Here is an 11,886-nt window from a genome sequence, read left to right on the forward strand (position 1 = left end):
CTGCGCGGCCCGCCGCCGCATGCATCTCCCTCCAGGCCGAATGGTGAATCGTCGCGGAGTATGAATCGGCGCTGAGCGTGTTGTAGAAGATTGCTGCGCGAGCTCCATTCAGTTAGCGGAAGGTATGCATGTGCCGGGGGCAGCCCTCTCGGGTTGTAGATGCGGTAGGTAGGTAGGTAGGTAGAAAGGTGAAGAAAACAGTCAGGCTTGGACTGGACACCAACGCGGTATGGCGGTAGGCGGCCCCAAGAGTTGTTCACAGCTGGGGGGGGGAACAACTCTCACAGAAACTTCTGGGAAACAACTCCCACGAGAACGCCGTTCCCAGATCTCCCACCTTTCGATGCGCCTCCTTCTGCTCGGCCTGCTTGCGGGGCTCGCGGTCGCCGAGAGCGGCCCGACCCTCATCCCTGGCGACGCCCTCGGCTCGGACTCGGCCATGCACGCCAGCATCGACCACGACTGGAAGACCTGCTCCGCCTTTCACGGCTGCCGCGGCGGCGACCGTTCGGAGAAGATGGTGAGTGTCGAACTCGCCGGCGCCGGCGCGGCCGGATCGAGCGCACATCACGCGCCGAACGCCTCCGCGTCGCTCGCCGGCGCGGAGGCCCACAAGTGCACCATGAACGAGTGCCCGTGCGCGACCAGCGAGTCTGGGGACGCAAACGTGTGCTGCAAGGACAACAAGTTGAGCGAGTTCTCGATCGAGGGCGGTTCGGCGCGCGCCACTCCTGGCCGGCCCTCCCTCCGCGAGGGCTGGTGGTGCTGCGCCTCTGCGGCGGTGCTGCTCCTCGAAGCGTGCGGCGCCTGCTGGCTGCTGCTGGGGCAGCGGGCGCCGCGCTCCGGTGCTGCAGCCTCGGGGCAGCGATCCAGCAAGGCGGTCCGTCCCCGGCTGAGCAAAAAGGGCCGCGGCCGCGGCTCGCACCGGCGACCGAAGCCGCGCGGACCGCAGGTGCGCAAATGCAAGTCGCCGTCCGGCTCTGGCGGCACTGGCACTAGCGCTGGCGCCGCCGCCGGCGCTGGCATCCGCAGCACTGGCATCCGCGCCGGTCTCAAGCAGGCAACCGGCCGCGTGCAGAGCAGCTTTGCGGGTGCCCCATGCGCCACCATGTGCATCTGGTCTTGCTTCATCCGCACCGGCCTCTGCGCGTCTGTGGCCGGCCCGGCGGCCAGCAGGGCGGTCCTTCCCCGGCTGAGCAAGAGCCGCAGCTCGGTGGCCTACTTGCTCCTGCTGCTCGTTTTCTTCCCCGTGGCTCGGGCTGGCTCGGGCGAGGCTGGCTCGGGGGGCGAGGGTGATTGCGCGGACGATGCAGCGTTCAGAGATCCTTACGGCTACAGTTGCTCCGACTGGCTCGGATATGATTGCAGCTTCTACACGGGCTACAGTCCAGTTGAATTGGCCATTCTCCGCGAAAACTGCCCTCTCAGCTGCGGCAGTTGTTCGCCACCGCCGCTCCAGCCGCTACCCCCGCTGCCGCCACCACCACCCTCTGCACCGCCGACGCCACCTCTGCTCCCGCCACCACCGCCGCCGCCACCTCTGCTCCCGCCACCACCGCCGCCGCCACCTCTGCTCCCGCCACCACCGCCGCCGCCGCTGCCTCCGCCGTGTCCGCCGACGCCGCCACTGTCCCCCTCCCCCTCTCCCCTCTTCCTCGACCAAACCCCATCCGCAGACGGCCGCCGCCGCTTCCCGCTGCCGGCCGTCCGCCCAAGCGGCAGTTTTGCTTACCCGCCGTTGCCAAACTGCTCCGCCACCAACAGGGTCGGGTGCATCGGTGTCCCAATGACGGTTCTGTCGCCGCTGGCAGCCTGGAACGGCTCGCTGGAGTTGGCGGGCGATGTGGCCGACTACTTCACTTCGGCCGTCGATGGAGACTTGGGGTTCACCATCCCTGGAGGGAGCAGCAACACTTACTCCACTTCGGTGGCGGACGTCGACGGGGACGGGAACATGGACGTCGTCGTCGGCAACTACGGCGAAGAGAACCAAGTCCTCTTTGGGAGCGCGGGCGGAAGGACCTTCTCCGAGGTCGCCCTTCCTGGAGGGAGCAGCAACACTTACTCCACCTCGGTGGCGGACGTCGACCGGGACGGGAACATGGACATCGTCGTCGGCAACTACGGCGAAGCGAACCAGGTCCTCTTTGGGAGCGCGGGCGGAAGGACCTTCTCCGAGTTCGCCCTTCCTGGAGGGAGCAGGAACACGTACTCCACCTCGGTGGCGGACGTCGACGGGGACGGGAACATGGACATCGTCGTCGGCAACTACGGCGAAGCGAACCAGGTCCTCTTTGGGAGCGCGGGCGGAAGGACCTTCTCCGAGTTCGCCCTTCCTGGAGGGAGCAGCAACACTTACTCCACCTCGGTGGCGGACGTCGACCGGGACGGGATCGTGGACGTCGTTGTCGGCAACCACGGCACAGAGAACCAGGTCCTGTTTGGGAGCGCGGGTGGGAGGGCCTTCTCCGAGGTCGCCCTTCCCGGAGGGAGCAGGTACACTTACTCCACCTCGGTGGCGGACGTCGACCAGGACGGGAACATGGACATCGTTATCGGCAACCTCGGCGCAGCGAACCAGGTCCTCTTTGGGAGCGCGGATGGAAGGACCTTCTCCGAGTTCGCCCTTCCTGGAGGGAGCAGGTACACTTACTCCACCTCGGTGGCGGACGTCGACCGGGATGGCATCCTGGACATCGTCGTCGGCAACTCCGGCGCAGCGAACCAGGTCCTGTTTGGGAGCGCGGGTGGGAGGGCCTACTCCGATGTCGCCCTTCCTGGAGGGAGCAGGAACACGTACTCCACCTCGGTGGCGGACGTCGACCAGGACGGGATCGTGGACGTCGTTGTCGGTAACTCCGGCGCAGCAAACCAAGTCTTGTTTGGGAGCGCGGGCGGAAGGGCCTTCTCCGAGGTCGCCCTTCCTGGAGGGAGCGCGAGCACTCACTCCACCTCGGTGGCGGACGTCGACCGGGACGGGATCGTGGACGTCGTTGTCGGCAACCTCGGCGCAGCGAACCACGTCCTCTTTGGGAGCAGCGGAAGGAACTTCTCCGAGGTCGCCCTTCCTGGAGGGAGCAGCAACACTTACTCCACCTCGGTGGCGGACGTCGACCAGGACGGGAACATGGACGTCGTTATCGGCAACTACGGCGCAGCGAACCAAGTCCTCTTTGGGAGCGCGGGCGGAAGGACCTTCTCCGAGGTCGCCCTTCCTGGAGGGAGCAGGTACACTTACTCCACTTCGGTGGCGGACGTCGACCGGGACGGGAACATGGACGTCGTCGTCGGCAACTACGGCGCAGCGAACCAAGTCCTCTTTGGGAGCGCGGGCGGAAGGAACTTCTCCGAGGTCGCCCTTCCTGGAGGGAGCAGGAATACGTACTCCACCTCGGTGGCGGACGTCGACGGGGACGGGAACATGGACATCGTTGTCGGCAACTACGGCGAAGCGAACCAGGTCCTGTTTGGGAGCGCAGGTGGGAGGGGTTTCACCGAGTTCGCCCTTCCTGGAGGGAGCGGGCAAACTCGCTCCACTTCGGCGGCGGACGTCGATGGGGACGGGATCCTGGACATCGTCGTCGGCAACAAGTACGCAGCGAACCAAGTCCTCTTTGGGAGCACGGGCGGAAGGACCTTCACCGAGGTCGCCCTTCCTGGAGGGAACACAAGTACTCGCTCCACCTTGGTGGCGGACGTCGACGGGGACGGGAACATGGACGTCGTTGTCGGCAACTACGGCGCAGCGAACCAGGTCCTGTTTGGGAGCGCGGGCGGAAGGAACTTCACCAAGGTCGCCCTTCCTGGAGGGAGCAGGAACACGTACTCCACCTCGGTGGCGGACGTCGACGGGGACGGGATCGTGGACATCGTGGTCGGCAACTTCGGCACAGAGAACCAGGTCTTTTTTGTTGGCTTCTGCCCGACGGGAGGTGCACAGGTCCACGGCAAGAGCTGGTGCTACAAGTGCCCTTCCTTCATGGGACTCGCGGGCGCCTCCTGCGTGGAGTGCCTCCCCGACTTTGTGCAGCAGCCCGGGAGCGGAGAGCTCTGCGCATCAGACCCCTGCCCCCTTGGCGAGCGCCCGTTCGGCAGCGACGCGTGCACCGCTTGCAAGGACAAGCCGGGCGTCTTCTACAACACCAGCGCCGCCGCGGCGCGCACAGAGCGCGACTCAACCACATGGATTCAACCCAGTTGCGTGGAGTGCCCAATGGGCAGCGTCGCGAACGGTGTCGCCGTCGACGAGTGCTTTGCTTGCGCTGCGGGTTCGTACCAGAACCTGATTGGCCAGGCCGAGTGCAAGCGGTGCCCCGCGGGCCAGTTTCAGCCGGAGCGCGGACAGACGTCGTGCGACAGGTGTGCCACGGGCGGATACTGTGATGATGCCGAGAACTGTGGCGGCGGCTTCACGCCCTGCCCAGCGGGTACATTCAACGAGAAGACGGGTAGCAGCTCGTCCGACGCCTGTCAGCCGTGCCCCCCCGGAACCTCTAGCCCGACCGCCGGCGCAGACAGCAGCGAGACGTGCGCGAGCTGCCGTGCTGGGACGTTTGGTGGCGAGCCCGGGCTGAGTGAGTGCACGGACTGCCCTCCCGGCGCGTCGTCAAACCAAGGGAGCGATTCGTGCGAATCGTGTGAGGCGGGCTCTTACGCCGCCAACGCTGGCCAGGGCCAGTGCATCCCATGTCCTCATCCCCTCGGTAGTGGGCGCGGCGACGTCATTTGCTCCGTCTGCATGAAGGACTACTACCTGCTCTCGAGCGCCGACCCCGACGACATCTTCAAATCCCCGACCGATTACTGCAAGTCCTGCCCGCCGAACGCCGACTGCCCAGTCAACACGACTCTCCAGTCCCTCGGTATCCCGGCCGGCTTCTGGCGCGCTAGCCCCTTCAGCGCCGTGTTGACAGAGTGCGGCGGCTTTGGCGGCGATGGCGAGGCCGGCAAGCAGCGATGCGCCGGCAGCGAGGCAAAGGCCTCTCGTCGCCGGAGGATGGAGGCTTCGGACGAGTACTGCGCTTCCGGCTTCACTGGCCCGGAGTGCCAGCTCTGCGTCGCAGCGAATCACTACCTCGTCGACGGATACACGTGCGAAGAATGCGCTCCGCGCGCCGCTGTGGCTGGCCGCATTGTCGCCCTCGTCATCGGTGCCTGTATTGCCTGTGGCCTCGCGGTTTGGGCCTACAGCATGACGAAATGGCGGAAGGAGCGCTTCATCGGCCGCGTGCTCCGCTTTGCCGATCGTGCCGTCTACATTTACGTCGCGATCGGCCTCACGGCCAAGACCAAGGTTCTAATAGATGCTCCCGTTGGTTGGGAACCGATATTAGCAAGCGCCGACCTCGATGATAGTCCATATTAGCAAGCTAATAACCGACCTGATAGGTGCTCTTTGGATTCTACCAGATCTGCACCGTGTTGTCCTCCACCTACTCGGCGCGGCTGCCGCCAGAGTACACGGGCTGGACCGACAAGCTGGCTAATACGGTCTCAATCGACTGGTCTGGCCTTTTCCTGCCGCAGCAGTGCCTCGGCTACGATTTGCGGCTGCTCGCCATCGCTCTCTCGCCCGTCGCCTTCATCGCACTGCTCATGGCAGCCGGGATAAGCCTGCGGCTCTACCGCTGGCGTGCCGCGCCGCCACCGCGCCCAATGGAAGCGACGCCGGGAGCCGACACCGATGCAGCATTCGGCCTCGTGGAAGCATCGATGTCGGTGATGTCGGCGATCGCTGACGCGATAAACGCAGACGAGGACGCTCCGCGTGCGACGCCGTGGTATGCTGAGGCGGCCCTCGGCGTCCTCGATCTCACGCCTGCCGGTTTGGTGCTCATCTTCTGCTTCGTGCCCTCCATCAGCGCCTCCATCTTCCGCGCGTGGTCATGCAAGGTAATGCCCCCAAACTGTTGACTGCTGCCGAAACCGACCCCCCTTCAGCGCTCGCCGTGTGTCGCTCATAGGCCTACACCATCTCTCCGCCCGACTCGCCTCTCGAGCAGGTCTCCTACATGCGGCTGGACGCGAGCGTCGAATGCTACACCGAGGATCACGAGTCCATCACCGACCTCGCCATCGGCCTTATCGCCCTGTGGCCTGCGGGCTCGCTGATCCTCTTCACTTCGCTCCTCGTCGCCTGCTACAAGCCGCTACAGGCCAAGAGGCCGAATGCCCTGACGCGGGCCACCGGCTTCCTCCACCGGGAGTACAAGAAAAAATGCTACTGGTGGGAGGTGGTCGAGCTGGCGCGCAAGCTCGTGCTCACGGGCTTCGTGCTGCTGATCCCGGAGAAGAGCGCCTTCCTTCGCCTCGTGGTGGCGACCCTCGTCTGCTCCTTCTACGCCGTCGTGCTCGCCGTCGTGCGGCCCTTCAAGCGGGTCGAGGATAACGTGCTGGCCGTGGTGCGCCAGCCACCCCTCACCCCCTTTACACTTGCTAAAGCGAGGCACGGCTTGGATTGCAGGCCACCAGCCTCGTGCTCCTCCTCCTCTTCCTCGCCGCGAACTGGACGACCATCTTCCTCGGTATCATTGAGCGCTCCAGCGTCGACACCGCCGATGCAGTCCTCGGCTTCGATAACCTGTCTGGCATCATCAACTCGATGCTCGTCCTCGTCGGCGTGACGCTGCTCTTCTTCCTCATCGGTGCCGTCTTCTCCGCCCGCCACGCCAAGGAGGTTCCCACGATCCGCCTCGTCTCGACCAACCAGCCGCCCGAGCTGAGCGTCGGGATGGGCATCACGTGGCATCTCTTCAACAGCCACATCTGGAGTACCGGTCAAGACGCCGTCGCGGTCATCAAGAAGCAGCTGCAGATCCTGCTGCCTGGCATCAAGATCTTCCTCGACGCGCGCGCATGCTGCCCAGTCGCGCTGCATGGCGAGCAAAGCCCCTCTGACGCACCGCGGTGCGCGCATAGGTAGATGACCTCAAGGATATCGGAGCGCTCGAGGAGTACATCCAGCGCTCGCAGGTCATCCTCTTCTTCCTCTCTAGGGGCTACTTCAAGTCCAGGGCGCCTCATGCTTCTATCCTGCCTCTGTCATAGCCCAAGCTCCCTTGCCTCACCCCGTGCCCGCCTGTGCGCCATAGAACTGCCTTCGAGAGGTCCGCTCGTCGCTCGAGATGGACAAGCCGCTCGTCCTCGTCCAAGAGGCCGACCCGGCCAAGGGCGGCGGGACGCTACCAGCGCTGCGCGCAGAGTGCCCCGAGGAGCTCCAGCCCGACATCTTTGACAAGGACTGGCCGCTCACGATCTGGTACCGGATCAAGGAGTTTCAGATTGTCTCGCTCAAGATCACCGCCGAGGCGCCCCCGCCCGCAGCCAGAGCCCCTCCGCAGTCCTCTCCCTCTCCCGACCAACCCCACTTGAACTCTACAGGCGCTGCTCCTTTGTTCGCCCAACTTTCTGGACAGCACCTCCCTTCCGCTCACAGTGACGGGCGAGCTGCGGATCAGGGCATTCGGCTTCTCCACGTTCGCAAAGGTCTGGGCCTCTCCGGCCAACGCCGGCGCAAAGGAGCTGGCCGATGAGCTCGTCGCCGCCTTTCCCGGCCTCACCGTCTCCACCGCCGAGGAGGCTGGCGACGCGACCCACATGCTGCTCTACCTCAACGAGCACAGCTTCAGCGACGAGCGGCTGGCCGAGCAGGTTACGCAGGCGCGCCAGGACAGGCTGCCGATCGTCATGGCGCACGAGAACGACCCGGACCGCGGCGGCTGCGAGTTCGCCAAGTTTTTTGAGACCACGCCGCAGGTGGAGCGAGTGACACCCGTCCTGAGCCTCCCCTCCCCCCACAAACCTCTCCTTCCAACGCCGCAGGAGCTCATCGCGGGCGGGCTCTACAAGGACCTCGCGCGCTCGTGCTTCCCCGGGCGCCACCGCGAGGCGCGCGCTCGCCCCCTCGCCGCCTGGTGGGCGCTCACCGGCCGTCACGCCGCGCTGCTCAACCCGCCCCCCGCGTAGGCGTCGCTCGTGCTCCTCGCAAAGGGTCTCGGCGCGACTCCGGTCAAGAGCGCCGACCTCAGATCGAGCATCGTGCGCCGCACGTCAACGGCCTTCCGCAGCCTTGGCGGCGTCCGGCTCCGCGCCTCAGAGCGCTCAACCTCGGGAGAAGCCGAGGCAGCGACGTCGGCATCGGCAGAGCACGTGTAGCCGAGTAGAGCGGCGTTGAGAGCGTGGCATCTGCTGCAAGCGCCAGTGGGGTGGCGGGAGCCGCGTCTCCCACGTAGCGATGGCGTAACCGCAAACTAGTTGAGGGTCGTCCCACGGTCCTGTGCTCATCACCAGGATGCCAGAGGGGCACGGCCCGGTGCGCTCTTTGCGTGAGGGCCTAGTGGGAATGCGCAATTGCGTCGTGAGCGACCCGCGCCGTACGGGGTGTGCGTGTGGAGGGTGAGTTGACCAGGGTTGTGCGTTGGGCCCTCCTGCTCGGCTCCAGCGAGTAGACAAGTGTTGTCATCAGCTTGTCATCAACAGAGTAGAAGGATCTGACCTCGGGGCCGATGTGGCCAAGCGGCAAGGTCATGCCAAGGCGAGGCAGAGGTCATGCCAGGAGAGAAAGACGACCACAAGATTGTACACGCCGACATCACACTCGCAGAGGGCTGAGGGAGACGCCGAAGAAGGATTACGTAGGACAGCACAGGCGGATTGGAGTAAGACTAGACGACTGGGACGAGGCGGAATGGGCGACGTACGGGTCCATGAAGAACATGTGGCAAATAGGAGGAGAGACGTGGACAAGGACGGGAGGAGGGAACTCATACATCGAAGAGGCACAGGCTATCTATGATGGAAGCGGCGGCGACAGCGATCCGGAGCAAGCGAAAGAAGGGCAAGACGCGGAGAGACGAGGACGGGGACGAGGAGCGGCCAGCGGCGAAGACGCACCGCGCGTCGCTCTGTGAACAGATTGGCCGGTGGTCGAGGCTAGCGGGAGAGGCGGAACGGTACCGAGGGGAGACAGGAGAGGACGCAAACGATAGAGGGAGCGGACCGTGAGTTGAGGAAATCCGGGGACGCGACCCACTTCGCCACAGACGGTCCCGCGCCTCGCCGCTATGACCGCTGCACGGCCCGTACCGTCCGCTGTGCAGCGGTCTTTGTCCGGAGTGAAAAGTCCAACGCGCTCGTCGGTGACGGCGTCCCCGGATTTCGCCGCGCTCGGCGAACCTCGACAGCGCTTTCGGTGGCATGCAGCTCTTTGCGACAGAAGCCTGGAGAGCAGCTCCTCTGCTGCTCACACACTCTGCACAGTTGACACAGCCTATTGTGCGGCTGCCACAGCTGTGACAGCGATGGGATCGCCCTCACTGGCCCTCAGTCACTTGTGCTGCGGCTTGTGTGAGCGACACTGCTCGGCGACTGCCGGCACACTGTGAGACCATGGGTGTGAGGTTAAACCACGCTACCAGCGCTTGGTCACATCGGCCCCGAGGTCAGATCCTTCTACTCTGTTGATGACAAGACTTGTCTACTGGCTGGAGCCGAGCAGGAGGGCCCAGCGCACAACCCCTGGTCAACTCAGGGTCCACACCCCGTATCGGGGACGCAGAACAGCGCAGAATCTACAAGGCACTGTGGCACCAGGCAAAATTAACAAAGGTAATCAAGCGGGAGAGGCACGGAGGCGATGCGGCGAGGGCGCAAGCCGCGCGGGATGCATGCCGACACCATCTGAAAAAAATGAGCAAACGACTTGAGAAGATGGACTCGACGGAGACGGCGGCGCGCGGCGCGCGGCGGTCAAGCTGCCTGCTGGCGGGCGGCGCTTCTAGTCGTGATTTTAGTGCCGCGTAGGTCGCCCTTCGGCCACTTCTCGGGCGTGCGGCCGCGGTGCGCGAAAGGGGGGCGCGCTGCGGCTCGCTGGCGGAGGTGAAAGCGGGAGCTGGCGGGCCGGGGGCGTCGGGCGGGTGCGTGAAGGCACCCGTGCCACCAGGACGGGCCGTGGTGGCCCGTGTGGCGGTCGTGAAGGGCCGTTTGGTGCGCCCCGGCGGCCTCGTGCACGGCGGCCGCCGGAGCCGGTTTGGACTGTGTTTGGGGGGGTGGAGGGGTCCGATGGCCGGTGTTATGGTCGTCTATCACCCTCCTATCACCCACTTACCGCCCCCGGCCGTGGGGGCCTCTCCAGACGCCGCCAGTTATGATTTCAAAGGGTCCTGCCGACGCTCATCACAGTGCGGCGCGAGCCTCTCCTTGCCCCAAAAACACCTCGCGCGGTGTGTGTGTGGAGAAGTTTACCTTACCTTACCCTTACCTCTCTTTCCGTCCCGAGCGCCGAGGTACACGCACAAGTCTTTCTGTCTCTTTCAACACGTAACCTTTTTAAAAGCCAGGCTTTTTCAACACGTAACCAGACTAGTTCCTCGTGGCCGGTCCCGGCGGGCGTGCATGGCGTCGGCAGCGCCTCCGGCACGCTGGCCAGGCTCGACACCGTCCCCAGAGGACCACTCCCGTGAGCCCGGCGGCGACGGCAAAGAGCACCGCCCCGCCCAGCGTGCCGCCGAGCATGGAGCGGAGGGGCATCATCGACCCCGCGCCCTCCTCAGCGAGGCTCGCCCCTGCTGTGCCGCTGTCGGGCGCGTAGAGCGCGTAGAGCGTGTCGGAATCTAGTCCGAGGCACGCGCCCACCGCACTCTGGGCGCTCATAGCGCCCTCGGCGACGGCAAGCACGGCGGCTCCACCGCCCGAGGCCGACTCGGGCGCACACCCCCTCGTGCGCCGCATGCCTGCTTATCACGCGCCCTGCAACGCTTGCTCGTAGACCCTGCGGCGCGCCACCGCCTTCGGGTTGGCCGGGTCGTACCGCAAGACGTGGAGCGTGTCTGCGAGCGCCGCCTCGGGCTCGCGCATCTGCTGCCTGTTCACACCTCGGGCCGTGAACGGCGTGCCTTCACACCTCGACGCCTCGGGCTCCGCCTCTGCCGCCCACGGTGTGAATACGCCGAGGGCAGGGTGTGAATACGGTGTTGTGCAACACACTCGGAGCCCAGCGAGAATGCAGTGGCTTCGAACAGAGCTGAATGCAGCGGAATCGAGCCTCCTCTCGAGTGCTCGGGTGACACTGATTTCCCCCTCCCCCCCCCCCTCCCTCCCTCCCTCTAGAGCTCTGCTGCCGGCACGCTGCGCGGTTGGAGTAGCAAGCGAGCGCCAGGTCGGTGTACGCGCACGGCAACACCTAGGTACCCGTCACTGACCACTCACTCTCAGCAATGCACAGCTAGTCCGCCGCACTCGCGCGGCCGCACCGCGAGCGCGCGGCTGTACGCCCCTGCGGCCGCCTCGAAGCGCGACTCGCGGTACGCCTCGTTGCCGCGCTCCTTGAGGGCGAGCGCCTGTGGACGAGATCACCCGAGATTGTCCGAGATCACGTGAGATCTACCCGAGAGTGCCCCAGAGTCGTTCGTTGGAGTAGCTCATAACTCGTTGTGTTGGCAGTCAAGACAGCAGCCGAGACTACCCGAGAGATCACCCGAGATCACCCGAGATCACCCGAGATCACCCGAGATCACCCGAGATCACCCGAGAGATCACGTGAGATGACGAGAGATCACCCGAGATCACCAAAGACTACCCGAGATCACCCGAGATCACCTTGATCACCCGAGATCACCAAAGACTACCCGAGATCACCCGAGATCACCCGAGATCACCCGAGATCACCCGAGATCACCCGAGATCACCAAAGATCACCCGAGATCACCCGAGATCACCAAAGACTACCCGAGATCACCCGAGATCACCTCCCAGTGTGGCGCGACCAGCGCCGACAGCTTCTGGCGCTGCCCAAGCTTGCTCACGCCCGCGCCCCGCAGCTCGCGGTGCACCTGTGCGCAGGCACGGAGGGGTCAGGGGAGACCAGCAACAAGGACTGGTTCTCGAGGA

At 65.1% G+C, this 11,886-nt stretch overlaps 3 protein-coding genes across 3 annotated transcripts in view; 1 reads left to right on the top strand and 2 right to left on the bottom strand.

The window, feature by feature from the left end:
• Window positions 1-343: 343 nt before the first annotated feature.
• Window positions 344-7,965, top strand: EMIHUDRAFT_112934 (hypothetical protein; the record flags this gene model as incomplete). Its single annotated transcript, XM_005783702.1, has 8 exons — window positions 344-1,213; window positions 5,389-5,892; window positions 5,964-6,401; window positions 6,446-6,865; window positions 6,919-6,972; window positions 7,092-7,283; window positions 7,381-7,755; window positions 7,822-7,965. 8 exons carry the CDS (start codon window positions 344-346, stop codon window positions 7,963-7,965), a joined length of 2,997 nt encoding a protein of 998 aa, XP_005783759.1.
• Window positions 7,966-10,326: 2,361 nt separating this feature from the next.
• Window positions 10,327-10,650, bottom strand: EMIHUDRAFT_232128 (hypothetical protein; the record flags this gene model as incomplete). The annotated part of the gene is made up of 2 exons (XM_005783703.1): window positions 10,327-10,359; window positions 10,453-10,650. The coding sequence occupies 2 exons, from the start codon at window positions 10,648-10,650 to the stop codon at window positions 10,327-10,329; spliced, it is 231 nt and encodes a 76-aa protein (XP_005783760.1).
• Window positions 10,651-10,737: 87 nt separating this feature from the next.
• Window positions 10,738-11,886, bottom strand: part of EMIHUDRAFT_232129 (hypothetical protein) — a gene marked incomplete at both ends in the record, with an annotated part of 2,441 nt that continues 1,292 nt past the window's right edge. Inside the window, 4 exons of the mRNA XM_005783704.1 lie at window positions 10,738-10,861; window positions 11,124-11,179; window positions 11,250-11,336; window positions 11,745-11,828. Of these exons, the coding sequence (XP_005783761.1) occupies window positions 10,738-10,861; window positions 11,124-11,179; window positions 11,250-11,336; window positions 11,745-11,828 (351 nt within the window). The remainder of the gene's footprint in view (window positions 10,862-11,123; window positions 11,180-11,249; window positions 11,337-11,744; window positions 11,829-11,886) is intronic.

The sequence above is a fragment of the Emiliania huxleyi genome (assembly GCF_000372725.1).
Source record: "Emiliania huxleyi CCMP1516 chromosome Unknown EMIHUscaffold_178, whole genome shotgun sequence".
Classification (NCBI taxonomy): Eukaryota; Haptophyta; order Isochrysidales; family Noelaerhabdaceae; genus Emiliania; species Emiliania huxleyi.